We start from the raw sequence: 25,162 nt of genomic DNA, 5'->3' as shown, positions 1-25,162 counted from the left end.
CTAATGTAGAACTAAAAAAAAAAAGAACAAGGGGGGTGAAAACACGCACCAGGGGCGTCCTTTATTGACGCCCCAGGTCGCCGCTGCTCCCCGCTCCCTCTGCAAGCGATCCAGAAGTTAAAAAATAAAGGACCGGGAGGGGGCAAAGGCGCTCGTCAGGAGCGTCCTGTTTGAACGGCCTTGCCCCCCCCCACCCCGTCCGAGGTCGCTGCTGCTCCCCGCATTATAAATTTTGTTTAAATCTTTTTTATTGATGTACATCGACTTAAATTTAACAGTAGTCAACATATTGCATAAAACTCAAAAACAGTCGAACGACTATACCAACAAATAAAACACAGTTGTAGATATTCTTATCATTTTCATTTTCTCCCTTCCTCCCTCCCTATGCCTCATACCAGTGTTGTTATTCTAATAAAGATAATGTAACTTCACAACATGACTTGTATTTACCTATTCAACTTTGCCAAAACCCCTTCCCCCCTTTCGCCACCGCATTATAAATTTAAAAAGCAAAACGAAGAAATCCTTGCTTTAGAAGCCCCGGCCGGCCCCCCTCCATTCCTCTGTACTCTTCTGTCAACCCCACAGCTCCGCCTCCTGACTGACACTCTCCGCCCTGTGCCCCGCCTCCTCCGCGGGTCCTCGCCGCCATTCCCCCACTCCATCGGGCCCCCTCCCTCTTACCGGGCCCGTGCAGCGCCTCTCACCTCTATGTGAAGGCGCTGCACGGGCAAGAAGATCAGCTAACGCCTCTGTCTTCCATTCTTCCTTCGCGTCTCTCTCCTTTTTGGCCTGCCCCCGTCTGACAGCATATTCTGTTTGGTGCTACGTGATCAGTGAGCTGACAACACACGGCCTGTGTCGGGTCGTTATCTTTGATATAATAAAGACTGTTGGACTCACGTCTCCAGTGGTGAATCGTCTATTAGTCTCTACTTTTGCCTTCTGTGATTCGTCATCGTAGAGAACTTTTCCTGTTCTATACTTTGGAAAGGGCAGCCAGCCAGAGCCTCAGCTGTATTAGTCAGGCTCTGTCCCTTCCCCATAGCGGCAGGAAGTGTTAGTCAGAGGGGGCGAGGCCACTGGAGCCTGAGAACTGCCCCAGGGCTCTGAGCTGGCTGCCCTTTCCCATGTAAATGACTCCCCCCCCACCCCCCCCAAAAAAAAGTGTAATATTTAAAAGTGAGATGTGCATTTTTGCATTTTTCAGGATTGCTCTGTGAAGGGTTAGTGTTGGGGCAATAAGTTTTATTATCAGTGGGGGGGGGGGGGGGGGGGAGGTGCTAGGAGCTTGAATGTTAATTGGGGAGGAGGGGGAGTACCTAGGATGCTTAATACCCTTGCACCAGCTCTGCCCTTCACTTTTTACAATTACATCTGTTCTGTCCTTTCCTATTTTGAAGGTATATTCACCTATAAACGATCCTGTTCCTCCACCCGGAATGCAGAGTGTGAATGTGCAGCTGGCTTCACTTGTCGAGGAGAGAACTGTGGCAGCTGTATGCAAACCTGTGAAGCGGGGCAAGAGGCAACAGAAGACAGTAAGCTATACACAGGACGGGCTCAAGGGATAGTGATGCCTAGGGTTGCCATATGCCCGGATTTACCCGGACATGTCCTCTTTTTCAGTTACATGACAGACTTGATCGACTTACCAATTAGAAATACAGTGGGGGAAATAAGTATTTGATCCCTTGCTGATTTTGTAAGTTTGCCCACTGACAAAGACATGAGCAGCCCATAATTGAAGGGTAGGTTATTGGTAACAGTGAGAGATAGCACATCACAAATTAAATCCGGAAAATCACATTGTGGAAAGTATATGAATTTATTTGCATTCTGCAAAGGGAAATAAGTATTTAATCCCTCTGGCAAACAAGACCTAATACTTGGTGGCAAAACCCTTGTTGGCAAGCACAGCGGTCAGACGTCTTCTGTAGTTGATGATGAGGTTTGCACACATGTCAGGAGGAATTTTGGTCCACTCCTCTTTGCAGATCATCTCTAAATCATTAAGAGTTCTGGGCTGTCGCTTGGCAACTCGCATCTTCAGCTCCCTCCATAAGTTTTCAATGGGATTAAGGTCTGGTGACTGGCTAGGCCACTCCATGACCCTAATGTGCTTCTTCCTGAGCCACTCCTTTGTTGCCTTGGCTGTATGTTTTGGGTCATTGTCGTGCTGGAAGACCCAGCCACGACCCATTTTTAAGGCCCTGGCGGAGGGAAGGAGGTTGTCACTCAGAATTGTACGGTACATGGCCCCATCCATTCTCCCATTGATGCGGTGAAGTAGTCCTGTGCCCTTAGCAGAGAAACACCCCCAAAACATAACATTTCCACCTCCATGCTTGACAGTGGGGACGGTGTTCTTTGGGTCATAGGCAGCATTTCTCTTCCTCCAAACACGGCGAGTTGAGTTCATGCCAAAGAGCTCAATTTTGTCTCATCTGACCACAGCACCTTCTCCCAATCACTCTCGGCATCATCCAGGTGTTCACTGGCAAACTTCAGACGGGCCGTCACATGTGCCTTCCGGAGCAGGGGGACCTTGCGGGCACTGCAGGATTGCAATCCGTTATGTCGTAATGTGTTACCAATGGTTTTCGTGGTGACAGTGGTCCCAGCTGCCTTGAGATCATTGACAAGTTCCCCCCTTGTAGTTGTAGGCTGATTTCTAACCTTCCTCATGATCAAGGATACCCCACGAGGTGAGATTTTGCGTGGAGCCCCAGATCTTTGTCGATTGACAGTCATTTTGTACTTCTTCCATTTTCTTACTATGGCACCAACAGTTGTCTCCTTCTCGCCCAGCGTCTTACTGATGGTTTTGTAGCCCATTCCAGCCTTGTGCAGGTGTATGATCTTGTCCCTGACATCCTTAGACAGCTCCTTGCTCTTGGCCATTTTGTAGAGGTTAGAGTCTGACTGATTCACTGAGTCTGTGGACAGGTGTCTTTCATACAGGTGACCATTGCCGACAGCTGTCTGTCATGCAGGTAACGAGTTGATTTGGAGCATCTACCTGGTCTGTAGGGGCCAGATCTCTTACTGGTTGGTGGGGGATCAAATACTTATTTCCCTCTGCAGAATGCAAATAAATTCATATACTTTCCACAATGTGATTTTCCGGATTTAATTTGTGATGTGCTATCTCTCACTGTTACCAATAACCTACCCTTCAATTATGGGCTGCTCATGTCTTTGTCAGTGGGCAAACTTACAAAATCAGCAAGGGATCAAATACTTATTTCCCCCACTGTACATCCGAATCAACACGATCTTATCTAAATCTGCATTACCCGAGCTGCAAAGGACTTAAATACAAACCAACTTAGGCATCTAGTTTTTCCTACATAAGCACACAACTGTGGAACGCAGTACCAAAAGCCTTGAAAACGACGTACGGCCACCTAAAATTCCGGAAATCACTAAAAACCAACCTGTTTAAAAAGGCCTTCCCTACCGATCCAACCTAAATGCCTAATCTCTGCAACACAACCAAACTGAAGCACGTAATGGACTCTTCCGTTCTCCGATTCCCTAACGTGGCTGTGCCACGTGAACTTGATCTTACCACAACATCACCCTGTATTTGTTCACACCAGAGCCTGCAAAGGCTTCTCCGGCAGGGGCGTAGCCAGCCTTCCGTGGAGGAGGGGACACATTTTAGCCCTCCCCCCGGTGCCGCCCCCCCACCGCCGACATTGCCGCCCCCCCTCCCGCCGCGAACCCGCTGCCGCTGCAGCCTACCTTTACTTTTGCTGGCGGGGGATCCCACTCCCCGCCAGCCGACGTCTTCTTCTCAGTCGCTTCCTGCTCTTCAATTTGTTTGCTGACGTGCAGGACGTCAGACTCAGAGAACAGAACTGTTCTCTGAGTCTGACGTCCTGCACGTACAATTACGTGCAGGACGTCAGCAAACAAATTGAAGAGCAGGAAGGACTGAGAAGACGTCGGCTGGCGGGGAGTGGGATCCCCCGCCAGCAAAAGTAAAGGTAGGTGGCGGCGGGGGCGGGTTTGCCGGGAGGGGGGTCCTGGGGTGAATCTGCGGGGGCCCCGGCCCCCTCAGGCCCCACGTAGCTACGCCACTGTTCTCCGGTACTATGTAAGCCACACTGAGCCTACAAATAGGTGGGAAAATGTGGGATACAAACGTAACAAATAAAAATACAAGTGGAAAGCTTCTTGAGGAATAGGTTCAATTATAGAAGTAGACCTCCTAAATAACAGATAGTGGAGGCTGAAGCAGGTATTTATTTTATTTATGGCATTTGTATCCCATGTTATCCCACCTCTTTTCAGGTTCAATGTGGCTTACAATTCGTCATGGGTACTGGAAATAGCAGTGAATATACATTTGGTTTACAGAGGGTTTTGTGTTACATGGTGGTGAAATACATGAAGGTGTTAAAACAGAAAGACATTATAAGACAGTCTGGAAGTTTTAAGATTATACAGTTACACATGTTGATCTTTGTGATATATGCAGGCTAAACTTGGCCCTTTCACTAAGTGGCAGTAAGCCCAATGTGGGCTTACCACACACCAATTTAGAGCTATCGCCGGCGATAGTTCCAGCCCCAGTACACACCATTTCTCGCACTACAGAAAATCAGACCTGATCTTCTAGCACAAGGGTTCACCTGGCAATAATCGGGCAGAGCTGCACACTGCACGGTTACCGCCAGGTTAGCGTGGGAGCCCGTAACACCACCTTAATATAACGTGAAGGGGAATAATCGAACGTCGCCAGCGAAATAGGTCGCCGGCGATCTATTTTGGCGGCGGCGCAACAGCTGGCCGGAACCGTGTTTTCAAAAAAGATGGCCGGCCATCTTTTTTTTCGATAATACGGTGTGGGCCGGCCAAATGCCTTGGATTTCGCCGGGTTTGAGATCGCCACTTTTGTTTTTCCGCAATAATGGAAAAAACTGCTGGCGATCTCAAACCCGGCGAAATCCAAGTCATTTGGCCATGGAAGGAGCCAGCATTTGTAGTGCAATGGTCCCCCTCACATGCCAGGACACCAACCGGGCACCCTAGGGGGCACTTCAAACATCTTTTATAAACAACCAAATTAGCTTCCAGGTGCATAGCACCCTTCCCTTGTGTGCTGAGTCCCCCAAATCCCCCCCAAAACCCACTGCCCACAAGTGTGCACCATTACCCTAGCCCTAAGGGCTGAAGGGGGGCACCTACATGTGGGTACAGTGGGTTTTGGGGGGTTTGGGAGGGCTCAACATTACCCACCACAAGTGGAACAGGAAGGGGGGGGATGGGCCTGGCTCTGCCTTTCTGCAGTCCACTGCAACCAACAACAACTGTTCCAGGGACCTGCATACTGCTGTCTGGGTGCTGGGTATGACATTTGAGGCTGGCATACAGGCTGGCAAAAAAGGTTTGTATTTTAATAATTTTAGTGTGGGAGGGGGTTGGCGACCACTGGGGGAGTAAGGGGAGGTCACCCCCCATTCCCTCCGGTGGTCATCTGGTCAGTTGGGGCACCTTTTTGAGGCTTGGTCGTGAAAATAAAAGGACCAAGTAAACCCGACGAAATACTGCTTATCGCCGGGTTTTATTTTTCCATTATCCGCGAAAGCCGGCCATCTGGTAGCCACGCCCAAGCCTGCCCATGTCCCGCCTTCGCTTCGCCGCCAACACGCCCCTTTGAACTTTCGCCGGCGAGGCGAAGGGAAAGCGGCGAAGCTATCACAAATGTAGCTTTCGAATATATGCTTTTCGTCGCTTTTGCGAAATCGCCGGCCATATCCTGATTTGTGTCGGGAAATAGCCGGCGATTACTTTCGATTATAAGCTGGATAGTAACATAGTAGATGCTGGCAGAGAAAGACCTGCACGGTCCATCCAGTCTGCCCAACAAGATAAACTCCTATATGCTACTTTATGTGTATACCTGACCTTGATTTGTATCTGCCATTTTCAGGGCACAGACCGTAGAAGTCTGCCCAGTACTAGCCCTGCCTCCCAACCACTAGCCCCGCCTCCTCCCACCAGCTCTGCCACCCAATCTCCTCTAATCTTCTGAGGATCCATTCCTTCTGAACAGGATTCCTTTATGTTTATCCCACGCATTTTTGAACTCCGTTACCGTTTTCCTCTCCACCACCTCCCGCGGGAGGGCTTTCCAAGCATCCACCACCCTCTCCGTGAAAAAAATACTTCCTGACATTTTTCTTGAGTCTGCCCCCCTTCAATCTCATTTCATGTCCTCTAGTTCTACCGCCTTCCCATCTACGGTTGGGTGGCGGTAAGAGCAGTCTTACCGCATGGCCGTGTTTTGTTTTGGGTTTTTTTTTTTTTTGCAGCCTTTTTACCCGCTGTGGTAAAAAGGGATACAGCATGCAGCAAAAATGGCCCCCGCCGCTAGCGCGGGGTCCTTTTTACCGCAGCAAAGTAAAAGGACCCCTATATAAATTAACGACAATTTGGAAACCAAACCATGCTCAGTTTGAGACAGTATGGGTTTACTTTTACTACTCAAAAGGGGTTCACAGAAATAAAAAGGAGTCTAACACATGAACAACAGGAGGAAAAGAGTCCTGGGGGGGCAGGGGGGGGGGGGGGGAAGAGGACAGCTCACATTTTGGTGAGCTGTCCGCCCTTTCTGCCTCGCCTCACCCTATGCTTGGAAATAGTAGTAGTAGTAGTAGTAGATGGAAAAAAACGAAGCAGATCGCAAAAATAAAACAGTAATTTATTATTAAAACCTGAAGTTATATATACATAAATAGCCCGACACACGATCAGTCTCTTATCTCTGAAATCGCTGAAAAAAGCAATAAGAGATAAGAGACTGATCGTTTGACATTGTGTCAATACTCTTTTGGCATCTCTGATACAGCTGTTTTTCTAAAGTGATCTCCTATGTATGAAATTTCAGTTCATCTCAGCACATATCCAATATTATCAATTAAACTTGTGAGTAAAGGATTGTTGTATAGCCCCTGAAGCAGCCCTGTCGGGCGAAACACGGCCTGTGTCGGGCTATTTATGTATATATAACTTCAGGTTTTAATAATAAATTACTGTTTTATTTTTGCGATCTGCTTCGTTTTTTTCCATCTTGGAGCTTGCAGACCGTTTGCCCTTGTAGTAGTAGTAGATGCAGGATGGCTATGAAGAAAGTCAGAGGTAGAGAAGGATCTGATCAATGAAGAAATGCAAATAAGAGATAACCCCTGACAGTGCGATTTTTAATCATCCCAGTATGTAAACTATTATCATTGTTAGGGTTAAACAGTCTGAAGGTTAACAGCAATAACTTTTAACAACTGCAGATATAACTTTATTAAAATGAAAAATCATTTCAGGAATGCTGGAATTTCTATGTGAAATAGTCCCCACAGTGCCAGAACCATAAGTCAGAGCTGGATCAGATTTCCGGAAAACCCAGATTTTCAACAGACCTTAATTGTTTTCCAGTACAACCTGTAAATACTTGCATGTTTGAGCAACATCAGGCCAAAGCTCATTCTAGACTTACCTGATGGAGGAAGTGGGGGTGAAATCTGTGATGAGCTCATGACAGATACACTGAATTAGCCCAATAAAAAAAAGGTTCACCCACACCTTTATTGCTCCCTATCTAACAGAACTAAGAAGGGGAAAGGGAACTTGATATATTTTTATTTTATTTATTTATTTATTGCATTTATATCCCACATTTTCCCGCCTATTTGCAGGCTCAATGTGATATACTCCCTTTCTGTGGTATTTTGCAACTACATTCAAAGTGGTTTACATATATTCAGGTACTTATTTTGTACCAGGGGCAATGGAGGGTTAAGTCACTTGCCCAGAGTCACAAGGATCTGCAGTGGAAATTGAACCCAGTTCCCCAGGATCAAAGTCCGCTGCACTAACCACTAGGCTACTCCTCAACTAGCAACATTCCATGTAGAAGCTTGCCCTTGCAGATCAGCAATGCGGCCGTGCAGGCTTCTGTTTCTGTGAGTCTGACCAGGACGTCAGACTCACAGAAACAGAAGCCTGCGCAGCCGCATTGCTGATCTGCAAGGGCAGGCTTCTACATTCAATGTTGCTAGTGGAATAGCAACATTAACATTCCATGTAGAATCTCAATAGTAGCAACAGAATCTCAATAGTAGCAACATTTCATGTAGAATTTCAAATAGGGAAAGGGGATTTGATATACCACCTTTCTGTTATTTTTCCAACTACATTCAAAGCGGTTTACATATATACAGGTACTTATTTGTACCTGGGACAATGGAGGGTTAAGTGACTTGCCCAGAGTCACAAGGAGCTGCAGTGGGAATCGAACCCAGTTCCCCAGGATCAAAGTCCACTGCACTAACCACTAGGCTACTCCTCCACTCCCATGATGAAGAACAGGAGGAAAAGAGTCCTGGGGGTGGGGGCCAGAGGGAGGGGCATGATATGTTGCAAACCACATACAACTCCAAACTTATATCATAGCCCTACATTGAACGTCCCCCCCACAGTTGAGCTAGTCAGGCCTTCCCCCGGATGGCACTGAAAATGCTGCTGTTCACCTCTGCAGTCCGCTGCAGCTCCCGTTATGGCTGATTCCAGCAGCTGCGAATACTCAGTTTTCAGGGCATGCGCAAAAACATGTACCGGTGTCAGCAGGCCCTGGTTAGATCACAGGGCGATAATCCCCAGGAAATGCCCTGTTTCATTTGATTTCACTTCTCAAAATATATTCACAATGGCCAGTTCTATTTAAAAATATGTCTGTATCTATCATGAAAAACTCCCTGTTAAAACCCTAGACACTAATTAGGTTGTAACAGCAATAAACCCCTGTATATGAGACACCGACTGCCAGTAAGCCAGCGGGAATTAGTCATGACATTTCCACTGGTCCTATTTTCTAGCAAAGCTGTAAGTTGAACACTTAAGACCTATTTTGCCACCTCTGTGTAACCAGTTGATTCTCTGTTATCGGTATTTCTTTTTGGAACGCTCTCCCCCTTCGTGTTAGGATAGAACAAAACTATTCAAAATTTCAGAAAAAAAGTTATCAATAGAAATCAAACAAAATAAAACATGGAAAAGAAAATAAGATGATACCTTTTTTATTGGACATAACTTAATACATTTCTTGATTAGCTTTCGAAGGTCGCCCTTCTTCCTCAGATCGGAAATAAGCAAATGTGCTAGCTGACAGTGTATATAAGTGAAAAACATTCAAGCATTGCTATGACAGTCTGACAGGGTGGGAGGATGGGGGTGGGTAGGAAGTATGCATGGGGACATCAAAGTATATCTTTGGTATTCTAACAGGGTGGGTGTGGACAGGTGAGGGGAGGGTGATCAACAGAGACATACAGCTCCCACCCTGTCAGACTGTCATAGCAATGCTTGAATGTTTTTCACTTATATACACTGTCAGCTAGCACATTTGCTTATTTCCGATCTGAGGAAGAAGGGCGACCTTCGAAAGCTAATCAAGAAATGTATTAAGTTATGTCCAATAAAAAAGGTATCATCTTATTTTCTTTTCCATGTTTTATTTTGTTTGATTTCTATAGATTCTACATGGAATGTTGCTATTCCACTAGCAACATTCCATGTAGAAGTCGGCCCTTGCGGATCACCAATGTGCAGGACGTCAGACTCACAGAAACAGAAGCCTGCGCAGCCTTCTACATGGAATGTTGCTAGTGGAATAGCAACATTCCATGTAGAATCTCCAATGGTATCTATTTTACTGTCATAGTAATGCTTGAATGTTTTCACTTATAAACACTGTCAGCTACCACATTTGCTTATTTCCGATCTGACGAAGAAGGGCGACCTTCGAAAGCTAATCAAGAAATGTATTAAGTTATGTCCAATAAAAAAGGTATCATCTTATTCTCTTTTCCATGTTTTATTTTGTTTGATTTCTATAGATTCTACATGGAATGTTGCTATTCCACTAGCAACATTCCATGTAGAAGTCGGCCCTTGCAGATCACCAATGTGGCCGCGCAGGCTTCTGCTTCTGTGAGTCTGACGTCCTGCACATACGTGCAGGACGTCAGACTCACAGAAACAGAAGCCTGCGCAGCCTTCTACATGGAATGTTGCTAGTGGAATAGCAACATTCCATGTAGAATCTCCAATAGTAGCAACATTCCATGTAGAATCTCCAATGGTATCTATTTTACTGTCATAGTAATGCTTGAATGTTTTCACTTATACACACTGTCAGCTAGCACATTTGCTTATTTCCGATCTGAGGAAGAAGGGCGACCTTCGAAAGCTAATCAAGAAATGTATTAAGTTATGTCCAATAAAAAAGGTATCATCTTATTTTCTTTTCCATGTTTTATTTTGTTTGATTTCTATAGATTCTACATGGAATGTTGCTATTCCACTAGCAACATTCCATGTAGAAGTCTGCCCTTGCGGATCACCAATGTGGCCGCGCAGGCTTCTGCTTCTGTGAGTCTGACGTCCTGCACGTACGTGCAGGACGTCAGACTCACAGAAACAGAAGCCTGCGCAGCCTTCTACATGGAATAGCAACATTCCATGTAGAATCTCCAATAGTATCTATTTTACTGTCATAGTAATGCTTGAATGTTTTCACTTATATACACTGTCAGCTAGCACATTTGCTTATTTCCGATCTGACGAAGAAGGGGGACCTTGGAAAGCTAATCAAGAAATGTATTAAGTTATGTCCAATAAAAAAGGTATCATCTTATTTTCTTTTCCATGTTTTATTTTGTTTGATTTCTATAGATTCTACATGGAATGTTGCTATTCCACTAGCAACATTCCATGTAGAAGTCGGCCCTTGTAGATCACCAATGTGGCCGCGCAGGCTTCTGCTTTTGTGAGTCTGACGTCCTGCACGTACGTGCAGGACGTCAGACTCACAGAAACAGAAGCCTGCGCAGCCTTCTACATGGAATGTTGCTAGTGGAATAGCCAACACACGCAGAAGGTGTTCTCTCCACAGAAGAGCAACGAAGCAAAGAAAACAGTGGAAAACAAAAAAGTCCTCTCTCAAGTGGTGTCTTCTAATACGGCCGAAACACGATTCGTGTCGGGTCGTTGTTTTAATTGGTTTGCAATAAAGACCTTGTTTTAGAAGACACCACTTGAGAGAGGACTTTTTTGTTTTCCACTGTTTTCTTTGCTAGTGGAATAGCAACATTCCATGTAGAATCTCCAATAGTAGCAACATTCCATGTAGAATCTCCAATGGTATCTATTTTACTGTCATAGTAATGCTTGAATGTTTTCACTTATATACACTGTCAGCTGGCACATTTGCTTATTTCCGATCTGAGGAAGAAGGGCGACCTTCGAAAGCTAATCAAGAAATGTATTAAGTTATGTCCAATAAAAAAGGTATCATCTTATTTTCTTTTCCATGTTTTATTTTGTTTGATTTCTATAGATTCTACATGGAATGTTGCTATTCCACTAGCAACATTCCATGTAGAAGTCGGCCCTTGCGGATCACCAATGTGCAGGACGTCAGACTCACAGAAACAGAAGCCTGCACAGCCTTGTACATGGAATGTTGCTAGTGGAATAGCAACATTCCATGTAGAATCTCCAATGGTATCTATTTTACTGTCATAGTAATGCTTGAATGTTTTCACTTATACACACTGTCAGCTAGCACATTTGCTTATTTCCGATCTGAGGAAGAAGGGCGACCTTCGAAAGCTAATCAAGAAATGTATTAAGTTATGTCCAATAAAAAAGGTATCATCTTATTTTCTTTTCCATGTTTTATTTTGTTTGATTTCTATAGATTCTACATGGAATGTTGCTATTCCACTAGCAACATTCCATGTAGAAGTCTGCCCTTGCGGATCACCAATGTGGCCGCGCAGGCTTCTGCTTCTGTGAGTCTGACGTCCTGCACGTACGTGCAGGACGTCAGACTCACAGAAACAGAAGCCTGCGCAGCCTTCTACATGGAATAGCAACATTCCATGTAGAATCTCCAATAGTAGCAACATTCCATGTAGAATCTCCAATGGTATCTATTTTACTGTCATAGTAATGCTTGAATGTTTTCACTTATATACACTGTCAGCTAGCACATTTGCTTATTTCCGATCTGACGAAGAAGGGCAACCTTCGAAAGCTAATCGAAATGTATTAAGTTATGTCCAATAAAAAAGGTATCATCTTATTTTCTTTTCCATGTTTTATTTTGTTTGATTTCTATTGATAACCTTAAGAGTGGACTAACACGGCTACCACACTCCTCTACAGAAAAAAAGTTAAAACTTTCCTGTTTGATAGATCATAGTAATATTGTACTGTACTTACTGATTATGCTTTCAGGTTTGATAAGATTTGTTAGACTTTACGTCATGGATGTTTTATAGATGTGATATCACTGTATATTTTATTTTGTAATTTTTTTCTGGATCATTTCATTTTCTATACTGTTTTATATTTTGCACACTGCATTGAACTGTTTCAGGGGAAATAGAGGTCAACAAGAACCAGGGCTTGTTTTGAGGGGGGTACTTGGGGGTATTGAGTACCGGCACCTTTTCCATTGTCTGTTAAAATTGACCCATGGACCCCAAGTTTTAATGAAAGGGCTCAGGCTCTACGCACCAATTCTACCTTGTCATAGATTCTGTGACTGGTTGCAGGGGGCCTGGCTATTGTGGGGAGGGTCTCTCAGTGATCACCCCACCCCTGAAGGGTGGCCTGGCATTTGAGTACCGGCACCTTTTTTGCTAGAACAAATGCGCTGACAAAGAACTATATTGTTATTGATATTTTGAACGTTTCAAGGCTGCCAGATTTTTCTAGAGCTATTTTTTTAAAGATATCATCAGTCAGTGTGTGTGTATATGTGTGTGTGTGTGTATGTATATATATATATATATATATATATATACACACACACACACACACACACACACACACACACACACACACACAGAACAGAATCTAGGCTAACATACCCTGGCTGGGGAGGGGGAGGGGCAGGTATGTTGAAAATTAACTCAATTTACAGTCATTCCTCCCTTCCTGTGCTCAGCAACTTATGAAAGGCTTGTAACCTTGAAGACGAATATAGATAAAAGCTGTTGTACGTGAAAGAAAAAGCAGAAGGGAGTATCTTATCTTTGAAATATTTGCAACTATATATCAAAAAAATAATGAGGCCTTGGACGGGACGACGTATCAAAACATGAACACAGCCAAATGCCTTTCTCTTCACCTTGTGTGGAAAAGTACAGGAGGCTAGTATTCAAAATACGTTACACGTGCAACTTACAGAATGCTATACGTTACGCGTGCCCGCGCTCAGTTATGTGAGCTCCAAGGCTGGGGTTACTGCAGGTGTGTAAAGGTTAGGGAAAGGGAACTGATATACCGCCTTTCTGAGGTTTTTGCAACTACATTCAAAGCAGTTTACATATATTCAGGTACTTATTTTGTACCAGGGGCAATTGAGGGTTAAGTGACTTGCCCAGAGTCACAAGGAACTGCAGTGGGAATCAAACCCAGTTCCCCAGGATCAAGCTCCACTGCACTAACCACTAGGCTACTCCTCCACTAGCAACATTCCATGTAGAAGCCTGCCCTTGCAGATCAGCAATGTGGCCGCGCAGGCTTCTGTTTCTGTGAGTCTGACGTCCTGCACGTGCAGGACGTCAGACTCACAGAAACAGAAGCCTGCACGGCCGCGTTGCTGATCTGCAAGGGCAGGCTTCTACATGGAATGTTGCTAGTGGAATAGCAACATTAACATTCCATGTAGAATCTCAAATAGTAGCAAAAGAATCTCAATAGCAGCAACATTCCATGTAGAATCTCAAATAGGGAAAGGGAAATGGGGCTTGATATACTGCCTTTGCGACGTTTTTTTTTGCAACTACATTCAAAGCGGTTTACATATATTCAGGTACTTATTTTGTGCCAGGGGCAATGGAGGGTCAAGTGACTTGCCCAGAGTCACAAGGAGTTGCAGAGGGTTAGCGCAGGTGTGTAATGGTTAAGGTGCTCCCGTGCCAGATTACACTTGTTCTCTGTAATGGAATCTGGGCGTCCAGAATAGACCCTCCCCACGTGGCATCAAGTTGCCTACAAGGAGGCTTCTGCTTATAGATCTGCCACCTTAATGTGGAAACAGAATATTTCTTGTCAGTAGCGTTCAATCTTCAAGAAAATGAAAAGTGAAAAAAAAATTATTTCCAGCTAAGGGGCCCTTTTGCTGCAGTCTGTATGTCTGTTAAGATTTTATATGGCCCCGGGCAGGAACAGTACTTTGTGTGAGTAATATCTGCGAGCAGGTTACAAGCTGTGCTTTCTTTTTTTCTGACTGTAGACTGCAGAAGCTGCCCTCCCGGAACATTTTCCAGCGAGACGCATGTTCGTTGCAAACCCTGGTTAAAGTAAGTTAGAGGTTATTACTGTTTCATTTGCCTTTCACTGAAAGTTACCAACATTTAACAGAGAAAATGACAGGAGATAAAGACCAATAGGGCCTGTCCAGTCTGCCCATCCATCCCATCTACTACCCCTTCCTCTCCCTAAGAGATATCTACGTGCTTCTCCGACGCTTTCTTGAATTTAGATACAGTTTTCGTCTTCACCACCTCCACTGGGAAACTGTTCCACACATTCCAACTGGATAGGTGGAACCGGACCAAGAGAGGACTGTGTTTTATGTGGTCCAGTTTGTCCGGTTCCCTTATAGGGTTAATTGCTATATATTGGTATTTAACCACATAAATGCCAAGACCACCCTCAGACCACCCACAACGTAGCTGGTTTCGCTTAGGCGGTTACAGGGGAGATTCAGCAGCACTATCCAGTTAAGTACCGTTGAATACCCCCCAATTAGTCCCACACAGGCAGTGGCAGGAGCCTCTCCTGCTTAGTTAAATCACTTTGAATATGGCCCCCCCTCCCCCCGAGTTACCTTGTACCAAGCTAGGATAATTTCCTATGAATTCTTGCTAGGTTCCCATCACAGCAGCAAACAGGATGCTAGGAATGATTAGGAAAGGGATGCAAAATAAGACCAAGAATATTATAATGCCCCTGTATCGCTCCATGGTGTGACTTCACCTTGAGTATTGCTTTCAATTCTTGTTGTCATATCTCAAAAAAAGGTATAACGGAATTAGAAAGGTTCAAAAGTAGAGCGACCAAAATGATAAAGGGGATGGAACTCCACTCGTATGAGGAAAGGCTAAAGAGGTTAGGGCTCTTCAGCTTGGAAAAGGCTGGGGGGGGGGGGGGGGTATGACTGAGGTCTACAAAATCCTGAGGGGAGTAGAATGGGTAAATGTGAATCGATTTTCACTCAAGAAGTACAGAGACCACTCAATGAAATTACTTTTAAAACAAATAGGATGAAATATTTTTTCACTCAAAGAATAGTTAAGCTCTGGAACTCATTACTAGAGGATGTGGTAACAGCGGTTAGCATATCTGGGTTTTTTAAAGATTTGGACAAGTTCCTGGAGGAAAAGTCAACAATCTGTTATTGAGATGGACATGGGGGAAGCCACTGCTTGCCCCGAGATTGGTAGCATGGAATGTTGCAACTAATTGTGTTTCTTCTAGGTACTTGTGACTTGGATTGGCCACTGTTGTAAGCATAATACTGGGCTAGATGGACCATTGGTGTGACCCAGTATGGCTGTTCTTATGTTGCCAGAGAATGTGGTAAATGCGGTTAGCTTAGTGGGGTTTAAAAAAGATTTGGACAGCTTCCTAAAAGAAAAGTCCATAGACCGTTATTAAAATGACTTGGGGAAAATCCACTGCTTATTTCTGGGAACTTTTTTGGGATCTTGCCAGGTATTTGTGACCTGGATTGGCCATTGTTAGAAACAGGATGCTGGGCTTGATGGACCTCTGGTCTGTTCCAGTGTGGCAATACTTATGTACTTATGAATCCAATCCAACTCTGTACTTGGTCTAGATTTTAGATGTGATAACTTGCCTTTTCCAAATCTGAGCTCAAGATGAATCACAGTCCAGGTACTATATGAATTCTCCACCATGAGGGTTTACAATCTTACACTATTTAGCTGCAATCTAGAGATGCATCAATCTGCAACAAGAATTGCCTTCCTCTGTATAAGAAGATAAAGCATTTAGGGTTATTTTCAATAAACAGTTTAAAAATGTAACAAATGTATAATGACAAAAATCCTGTAGGCACCAGTTCATTGTGGATATGTTGCATCACTGACCCCTGGGCAGGGCATTGTCTACAGCCAACTTAAAGGTCTCTAGCAAAAATCTTTCTGGAACCAAAGAACATAAGAGTTGTCCCACTGGGTCAGACCAAGGTCCATCTAGCCCAGTATCCTCTTTCCAACAGTGGCCAGTCCAGGTCACAAGTACCTGGTGGAGTCTTAAAAAGTGGCAAAATTTCTTGCTACCGAATCCCAAGGACATTCCCCAGATCCACCTTAATAACAGTTTATAGATTTTTCCTCCAGGAATTTGTCCAAGCATTTTTTAAACCCAGCTACATTAACTGCTTTTTCACTTGCTCCAACAACGAGTTCCAGAGCTATCAGTCATTGCTTAAAACTATAGTGCAAGCACAATTACACATATATAAATGGGAATACACTTCTTGGCAGGTAGAACAAGGAAACAATATGTGATTCTTCCTTGTGGCTCTTGAATTTTATGTAATTTCTGAAAAGCTTGGAAAAGCGGCTTGTGCTTGGTTCCATTATGAATCTCTTCGACAAATTGGAGCCTCCATGCTGATATTGCCTTCAAAATCTGCACACTAGTGCATAAAATCATCTACGGCGAGACCCCGGGATACATGACCGACCTCATTGACCTACCAGCCAGAAACACTACAAGATCTACACGCACATACCTAAACCTCCATCACCCAAGCTGCAAAGGACTCAAATACAAATCAACTTATGCATCCAGCTTCTCCTTTATAAGCACGCAACTATGGAACGCACTACCAAACGCCTTGAAAACAACCCACGACCTATCAAACTTTCGAAAATCACTAAAAACCAATTTATTCAAAAAGGCATACCCTAATGACCCAACCTAAATGCCTCGATGCTGCAACACAACGAAACTAATACTCAATCTGGTCACACCTCAACCCTTCCCCCTTAAATCTTCTACAATGTATCTGTTATACCGGAATTGGCGATCGCCATCACAGTTACTATGTAAGCCACATTGAGCCTGCAAATAGGTGGGAAAATGTGGGATACAAATGCAATAAATAAATAAGTAAATAAATATGTGACTGATTTACTTGAAGCATGAATACAGCATGGGCGGCTGAAGAGCAGGACCGGCGTTAGGGGGTGGCAAACAGGGCATTTGCCCTGGGCCCTCATGCCATAGGGGGCCCCAAGCATTCCTCAAGCTGAGGGAGGCATAGGCTGAAGTTCAGCTTCTAGGGCCCCTCCTTGGTTTCTGTCCTGGGCCCTTGAATGTCTAACACCAGCCCTAAAGAATGGCAGGCATAAAAAGCTGCATGTTTTGGTCACAGACGGAAAAAGGGCAAATATTAAGAAAAGAAGGAGCTTAGACTTTAGAAAGGAAGACTAAAATGTTGACTTCAGCTGGACTGTTGCATCCTCTTAATAACTACTACTACTACTACTTATCATTTCTATAGCGCTACTAGACGTACGCAGCGCTGTACACTTGAACATGAAGAGACAGTCCCTGCTCGACAGAGCTTACAATCTAATTAGGACAGACGAACAGGACAAATAAAGGATAAGAACAAAGAGTAGCAAGATTCTGGAATCCCTAAGAGTAGCAAGATTCCATGCAGAATCCCAAAGAGTAACAAGATTCCGGAATCCCTAAGAGTAGCAAGATTCCACACAGAATCCCAAAGAGTATCAAGATTCCGGAATCCCTAAGAGTAGCAAGATTCCAGAATCCCGAAGACTACTACTACTACTTATCATTTCTATAGCGCTACTAGACGTATGCAGCGCTGTACACTTGAACATGAAGAGACAGTCCCTGCTCGACAGAGCTTACAATCTAATTAGGACAGACAAACAGGACAAATAAGGGATAAGGACAAAGAGTAGCAAGATTCCGGAATCCCAAAGAGTAGCAAGATTCTGTGTGGAACCCCAAAGAGTAGCAAGATTCCGGAATCCCAATGACTACTACTACTTATCATTTCTAAAGCGCTACTAGACGTACGCAGCGCTGTGCACTTGAACATGAAGAGACAGTCCCTGCTCGACAGAGCTTACAATTTAATTAGGACAGACAAACAGGACAAGCAAGAGATAAGGACAAAGAGTAGCATGATTCCGGAATCCCAAACAATAGCAAGATTCTGTGCGGAATCCTAAAGAGTAGCAACATTCCGGAACCCAAAGAATAGCAAGATTCCAGAATCCCAAAGACTACTATTACTACTTATCATTTCTATAGCGCTACTAGACGTATGCAGCGCTGTACACTTGAACATGAAGAGACAGTCCCTGCTTGACAGAGCTTACAATCTAATTACACCTGAACATGTTAGTAAAACAGTTGTTATATGTATTATTGTTATGCTCTGAGTGTAACTACAGGGAATAACATTGTTATTTCAATGTTTTTATATTCAAGCTGCACTGCTCAAGGACTTGTTGTCATGAATAATGGAACCAATAAGACGGATGTGGTTTGTGGCCCTGCTCCATCTGCAGATGTCCCTGTGGAAGGGATACCATGTAAGTTACTGCTCATTCTTCGTCAACTAGAATCATACCAACAGCTCTGTCTTCCTGGAAGGATTCAAGTACAGAGATCACCTGAGGAATCTAATGAAAATGCAACAGGCACTCGCCCATCTGACAGGATACATGAAGGATCTAGGAGGTCGGTCACTCCGGCATCAGCTACAGTAGTATTACCAGCTATGTGGGGTTATTACGGTGGTATCTTCAGGTTTTCTGGATGTAGAGGACCCCAGATGCTGCAGATAGGTACCATGGGGCAACACCTATGGCTGCTGTCCATTTGGTGGCCATTCAGTAGCATATTAGGTGTCGGCCATTTTGCTTTTGTGTCCACCATTTTGAAGATGTTTGCTTGTAAAGCACTTTTTTAAGGTGGGGAAAAGAATGAAGGTTGAAATGGTATTAGGGATGGATGGTTGGTGGGAATGTAGGTAGGTTCTGCCCCCAGTTCTTTAATGAAAAAGGGGGTGGGTTTGTTTAGTTTCTGACACCATAGGTCTTCCTCTGCAACACTGACAGCTAAGTATCATCCTTAAGTGAGGTCCATAAATCTTTCTCCCTTCTTCCTCCTTCCCACCCCCACCCACCAGTGGAAGCTGTGGACACTGTCTGCAGCACCTCCTAACCATGAACCTTCTGCATGGCCGTGTGTAGCACTGCCCCTGAGTAACCAGGCCAAGCCTGAGCTATGGATTTTGCTCTTCTTACTGAACGATTTGGGAGGCAGCACCAATATGGCAGCGAGCATTTCTCTGGAAGACTAGCAGCTGGCATAGGGCTTTGAGCATCCACTGACTGTCACATTTGTACTGCTCCAGAGGAGGCAAGGGAAGGCAGGAGAGATAATAAACATTGGGAGAGGGGGATGTAGGGAAGGAGAGAGATGCTGGTCGCCCGGGAGAGGGGGGAGAGAGCCTTTATTGTTTCAAGTAGGGCAGCGGTTCTCAACCCGGTCCTCAGGGCACACCCAATCCAGTCAAGTTTTCAGAATATCCACAATGAGTATGCATGAGATATATTTTGCATGCACATCTATCCCATGCATATTCATTGTGGGTATCCTGAAAACCTGACTTACTTGGGCTGTCCTGAGGACTAGGCTGAAAGCCACTGGTCTAGGGTGTCAGATATCCTTAAGTCAGCCCTGCTTGAACTAGAAACATATTCATTGTTTATCTGTCTACTTCCTGTTGCTTTCAGGACATATAATGGAACCCTGTCTTGTCACACTCTCTATCAGGGCTTTTTTTGAGGGGGTACTTGGGGGTACTGAGTACCGGCACCTTTTCTATTGTCTACTAAAATTGACCCACGGTCCCCAAGTTTTAATGAAAGATCTCAGGCTTTACACACCAGTTCTGCCTGGTCATAGATTCTGTGACTGGTTGCAGGGGGCCTGGCTATTGTGGGGAGGGTCCCTCAGTGACCACCCCACCCCTGAAGGGTGGCCTGGCATTTGAGTACCGGCACCTTTTTCGCTAGAAAAAACGCACTGCTCTCTATACATGGTATTCAGGGTGTGGCTGAAACCATCTGCCCTAAGGCGCGCTGAAAATGGCCTGCGCTGGTGTATGTATGCACGTGTTTTGGAAGCACGCGGATCCATTTCTCAGCGGGCCTAGGAAAAAAGGCCTTTTTTTTGTGGCCGAAAATGGACGTGTGGCAAAATTTAAAACCAGCGAGCGTCCATTTTTGGCCTGAGACCTTACCGCCACCCATTGAGTTAGCGGTAAGGTCTCACCTTCTAACCGGGCGGTAATCATCAGCGAACGTAAACTGCCGATTACCGCCGGTGTAAGCGCCCCGCAGCAGAAAATAGAAAATATTTACTACCGCGTGTTTTGGATGCGCGTCAAAAATGGAATTCCCCCCCAGGGCTCGTGGTAGCTGGGCGGTAGTTCCAATTTGATGTGCGTTGGACACACTTAGGTGTCTACGCGCCTTAGTAAAAGGGCCCCTCAGTTCTTTCTGTCTCCTAAATGTTCTGAAATTCTTCTGCTCTCTTAGATAATCCTGAGGAAGGCATCATGGTGCACATCATCTTCATCATTCTTTCAGTCCTCTTTGTGATGTGCGTAGTGCTTTTTACACTGTATCTAATGGTCTGGAGCAAGAAGAAAGTGAAAGATGGATTCAAACCAGGTATACCTCTCCTCCATGAGCTCTGCCACATTCTAACCTGTTTGTTGTGTGACACATTTCACCCTATGTGAGTGTGTTTATGTAGTTTGGCTGCACTGCAGGACTGTGCAAATCTGATTTATAATGTGTCATGGTTGATGCCAAAAGTACGTTAAGTATTGCCACACTGGGACAGGCCAAAGGTTCGTCAGGCCCAGCATCCTGTTTCCAACAGTGGCCAATCCAGGTCATAAATACCTGGCAAGATCCCCAAAAAGCTCCAATACATTTTATGCTGCTTATCCCAGAAATAAGCAGTGGATTTTCCCCAAGTCCATTTTAATAATGGTCTATGGACTTTTCCTTTAGGAAGCCAGGCAAACCTTTTTTAAATCCCGCTAAGCTAACCGCCTTTACCACATTCTCTGGCAACGAAGTCCAGAGTTTAATTACACGTTGAGTGAAGAAAAATTTTTCTCTGATTCATTTTAAATTTACTACTTTGGAGCTTCTTCACATGCCCCCTAGTATTTTTGGAAAGAGTAAACAAACGATTCACATCTACCCGTTCCACTCTACTCATTATTTTATAGACCTCTATCATATCTCCCCTCGGCCGCCTTTTCGCGAAGCTGAAGAGCCCGAGCAGCTTTAGCCTTTTCTCATAGGGAAGTCGTCCCATCCCCTTTATCATTTTTGTCGCCCTTCTCTGCACCTTTTCTAATTCCACTATATCTTTTTTGAGATACGGCGACCAGAATTGAACACAATATTCGAGGTGTGGTCGCACTATGGAGCGATACAAAGGCATTATAACATCCTCATTTTTGTTTTCCATTCCTTTCCTAATAATACCTAACATTCTATTTGCTTTCTTAGCCGCAGCAGCACGCGGAGCAGAAGGTTTCAACGTCTCATCAACGGCGACACCTATTCAATATCTTATAAATATGTGATACTTAAAGACCAATGTTTTCAGAATAGTTTACAACCTAATGAATGTGCAATTGTTAATACTATGCTTTCTTTGACTTTGAAGGTAATTTTTTTGCACTGGAAATCATTGGCTCAGGTCACATACCAAGAATGGTGGAATCTATTATTTCAAACTTGTAAATACGCAACATATCTCACAAAAAAATCATTTAAATTTGCCCTGCATGAGGAGAAATGGTCTCCCATCGTATCTAACTTCAAAAATTCCTAATGTAACTTGTTGTGCTAAATGTCATTAGCTGTTGCTCTTTGGGTGTATATGGCATTTGCATGCAACGTGTGGAGGAGTGGCCTAATGGTTAGGATGGTGGACTCTGGTCCTGGGGAACTGAGGAACTGAGTTTGATTCCCACTTCAGGCACAGGCAGCTCCTTGTGACTCTGGGCAAGTCACTTAATCCTCCATTGCCCCATGTAAGCCGCATTGAGCCTGCCATGAGTGGGAAAGCGCGGGGTACAAATGTAACAAAAATAAAATAGATACTATTGGAGATTCTACATGGAATGTTGCTACTATTGGAGATTCTACATGGAATGGAATGTTGCTATTCCACTAGCAACATTCCATGTAGAAGGCTGCGCAGGCTTCTGTTTCTGTGAGTCTGACGTCCTGTGTGGCCACATTGGTGGAATAGCAACATTCCATGTAGAATCTCCGATAGCAGCAACAGTGGAGAGTGGCCTAGTGGTTAGGGTGGTGAACTTTGGTCCTGAGGAACTGAGTTTGATTCCCACTTCAGGCACAGGCAGCTCCTTGTGACTCTGGGCAAGTCACTTAACCCTTCATTGCCCCATGTAAGCCGCATTGAGCCTGCCATGAGTGGGAAAGCGCAGGGTACAAATGTAACAAAAATAAAATGTATTATTTTTTTTTCTTTCTTACCAACTTTCTATAACTGTTTACCATGATTCTTATATAGTTATTGTTTCATGATTGCATTGTGTTGAAAACCGACAAAAATACTAAAACTAAATAAGTGAAAATAAAAGAAAGTAAACACCGTTCTGTTTCTGTCCAGTTCCAAATCTGCAGCTCATACAGACGGCTCAGCAGGAGGATGCCTGCAGCTGCCGTTTCCCAGAGGAAGAAGAAGGCGAGGGGGGGACAACCACCTATCAAGCAGCACTATCAGCTTGATTATTCTTTCAACAAACACAGGATGACAACTGAAATCATCAATTCCAGGACAAAGCCCGTGATCTAAGTTGCTTCAAGGGGGGTGGGAAGGAAAGGTGCAATGATTCAAGTAGAAACTGTCCCAGGAGAGAGAAGATTTCAGTTCAGATGAACTGGCAGTCAATGATTAATGACCTCAACCTCTGGAACCAGTCAGAAGGAACTTTCCCAGGACATCACAGGCAGTAGAGTTCAGAGGTCAACACACTTCTTTTACCCTAGGGCTGGGGCTTATTTGTGCTATTTTTTTCCCTGCAAACAAATTTTCTGGCAAGGTGAGAATTGGTGTAACTAAACCTAGCCGTCTTGCCTTGGGTGTGACTGACAACAAGGTCATCTTAAAATCGAGTCAGCAGTGTTTTCGCCTACGATTCTCGTTGCTGGCTGCAAATCTTGTTGAACTGAATGCAACTTCGCTTTGGTCTGGTTTTCATAAAAGATGCATTAAATGCAACAGTGATGTTTGGATGCAACAGTCTGAGGACAACTTGTGGACAACATGTCATCTTATCTAATGAAGAATCTAACTCTGCAGCATTCTCGGTTGCGGTTGGCTTATGGAATGGAATCAGGACTTGAAAGAAGACTTCCCAATTGACCACACTCTCCTTGTGCCTCTGTGGTTACACCGATTACCGGATGCTAATGAGCAGTTTTACACAGGGCCTGTGTAGGGCATGCTGGGTGCACTCCCCCCAAAATGCAGCTACCATAGGGTAAAGTCTCATGTTAAGCCATACTAACTGCAAATTTTTTTACCTTAGCTTATTAAAAGGGGTCCTTATATGCTGACTCGAGCAGGGCCAGACTGACCATACGGGCAGTGCCCGAGGGCCCAGAGCTGGGGGGGGGGGGGCAGTGCTTCCCTCCCACATGCCTGACATGCGATATCCTTCTCTCTCCTCTGGATCAGGGATCGGAATGCCCCGTCTCCTCCCCCTCCTGCGCTCCTGTCCCCAAACCACCCCTTCGCAAGCAGCGGCACGGGCAGCTAAATTGACCATCTGCTGCTGATGCTGGAACTTCCCTCTACCACGGCTCGTCGCCTTCTGACATCACTTCCTTCTTCCACAAGCACGGGCCGCAGCACAGGGAAGTTCCAGTGTCAGCGGCAGATGGCCGATTTAGCTGCAAGACCAAAGGAAAAACTCAGTGGCAGGGGGAGAGGGAAGCAGCAGGACCGGTGGGGCTCAATGGTCCTTCTTGCCCACTCTCAGTCTGCCCCCAGACTCTGGTAAAGCCCGTTAAGGAGATATGCTGTTACTGCCTATTAGAGTGGTTTCATGAACAATATTATCTGTTAAAATCAGTTCAAGCTGCCATTATTTCACCCTTGAGTAGGCTCAAGACAGAACTGCTTAAAATATAACCATCTGTCTGTTTTTATTGACTGGATTGCAACTTTTGGTCTTTCTGCTAGTTATAGTTTTATTGACTGTTTCATGTTTGTCCACATTTTTTTGGCCGTGCTCATGTCTTCAGAAGTTTCGTGTAGTCATAACGTCCTCAGACTAGAGGAATTAAAACGTGAGAGTGTAGCTCACGGTGTCCCATTAACTCTGTCCCTGAGGTTACATTTAGGTCAGTACAATCTACGTACATTGCCCCAGGTACAAAATAAGTACCTGTATATATGTAAACCGCTTCGAATGTAGTTGCAAAATGCCACAGAAAGGCGGTATATGAAGTCCCATTTCCCTTTCCCTATTTCAGATTCTAAATGGAATGTTGAGATTCTGTTGCTACTATTGGAGATTCTAGATGGAATGTTGCTATTCCACTAGCAACATTCCATGTAGAAGCCTGCCCTTGCAGATCAGCAACGCGGCTGCGCAGGCTTCTGTTTCTGTGAGTCTGACGTCCTACACGTATGTGCAGGAAGTCAGACTCACAGAAACAGAAGCCTGCGCGGCCGCATTGCTGATCTGCAAGGGCAGGCTTCTACATAGAATGTTGCTAGTGGAGGAGTAGCCTAGTGGTTAGTGCAGTGGAGCTTGATCCTGGGGAACTGGGTTTGATTCCCACTGCAGTTCCTTGTGACTCTCGGCAAGTCACTTAACCCTCAATTGCCCCTGGTACAAAATAAGTACCTGAATATATGTAAACCGCTTTGAATGTAGTTGCAAAAACCACAGAAAGGCAGTATATCAAGTCCCATTTCTCTC

General features: G+C 44.6%; 1 protein-coding gene across 1 annotated transcript in view; it reads left to right on the top strand.

The window, feature by feature from the left end:
- TNFRSF9 (TNF receptor superfamily member 9) overlaps positions 1 to 24,638 on the top strand; it is a 37,125-nt gene extending 12,487 nt beyond the window's left edge. The window contains exons 4-8 of the mRNA XM_030186009.1: positions 1,407 to 1,544; positions 14,321 to 14,387; positions 18,592 to 18,695; positions 20,712 to 20,846; positions 22,840 to 24,638. Of these exons, the coding sequence (XP_030041869.1) occupies positions 1,407 to 1,544; positions 14,321 to 14,387; positions 18,592 to 18,695; positions 20,712 to 20,846; positions 22,840 to 22,958 (563 nt within the window). The 3' untranslated portion in view covers positions 22,959 to 24,638. The remainder of the gene's footprint in view (positions 1 to 1,406; positions 1,545 to 14,320; positions 14,388 to 18,591; positions 18,696 to 20,711; positions 20,847 to 22,839) is intronic.
- The last annotated feature ends 524 nt before the right edge of the window (positions 24,639 to 25,162 follow it).

Source organism: Microcaecilia unicolor, chromosome 13 (assembly GCF_901765095.1).
Source record: "Microcaecilia unicolor chromosome 13, aMicUni1.1, whole genome shotgun sequence".
Lineage (NCBI taxonomy): Eukaryota > Metazoa > Chordata > Amphibia > Gymnophiona > Siphonopidae > Microcaecilia > Microcaecilia unicolor.
The sequence above is the reverse complement of the archived record's forward strand: the minus strand, read 5'-3'. Positions and strand labels throughout refer to the sequence as shown.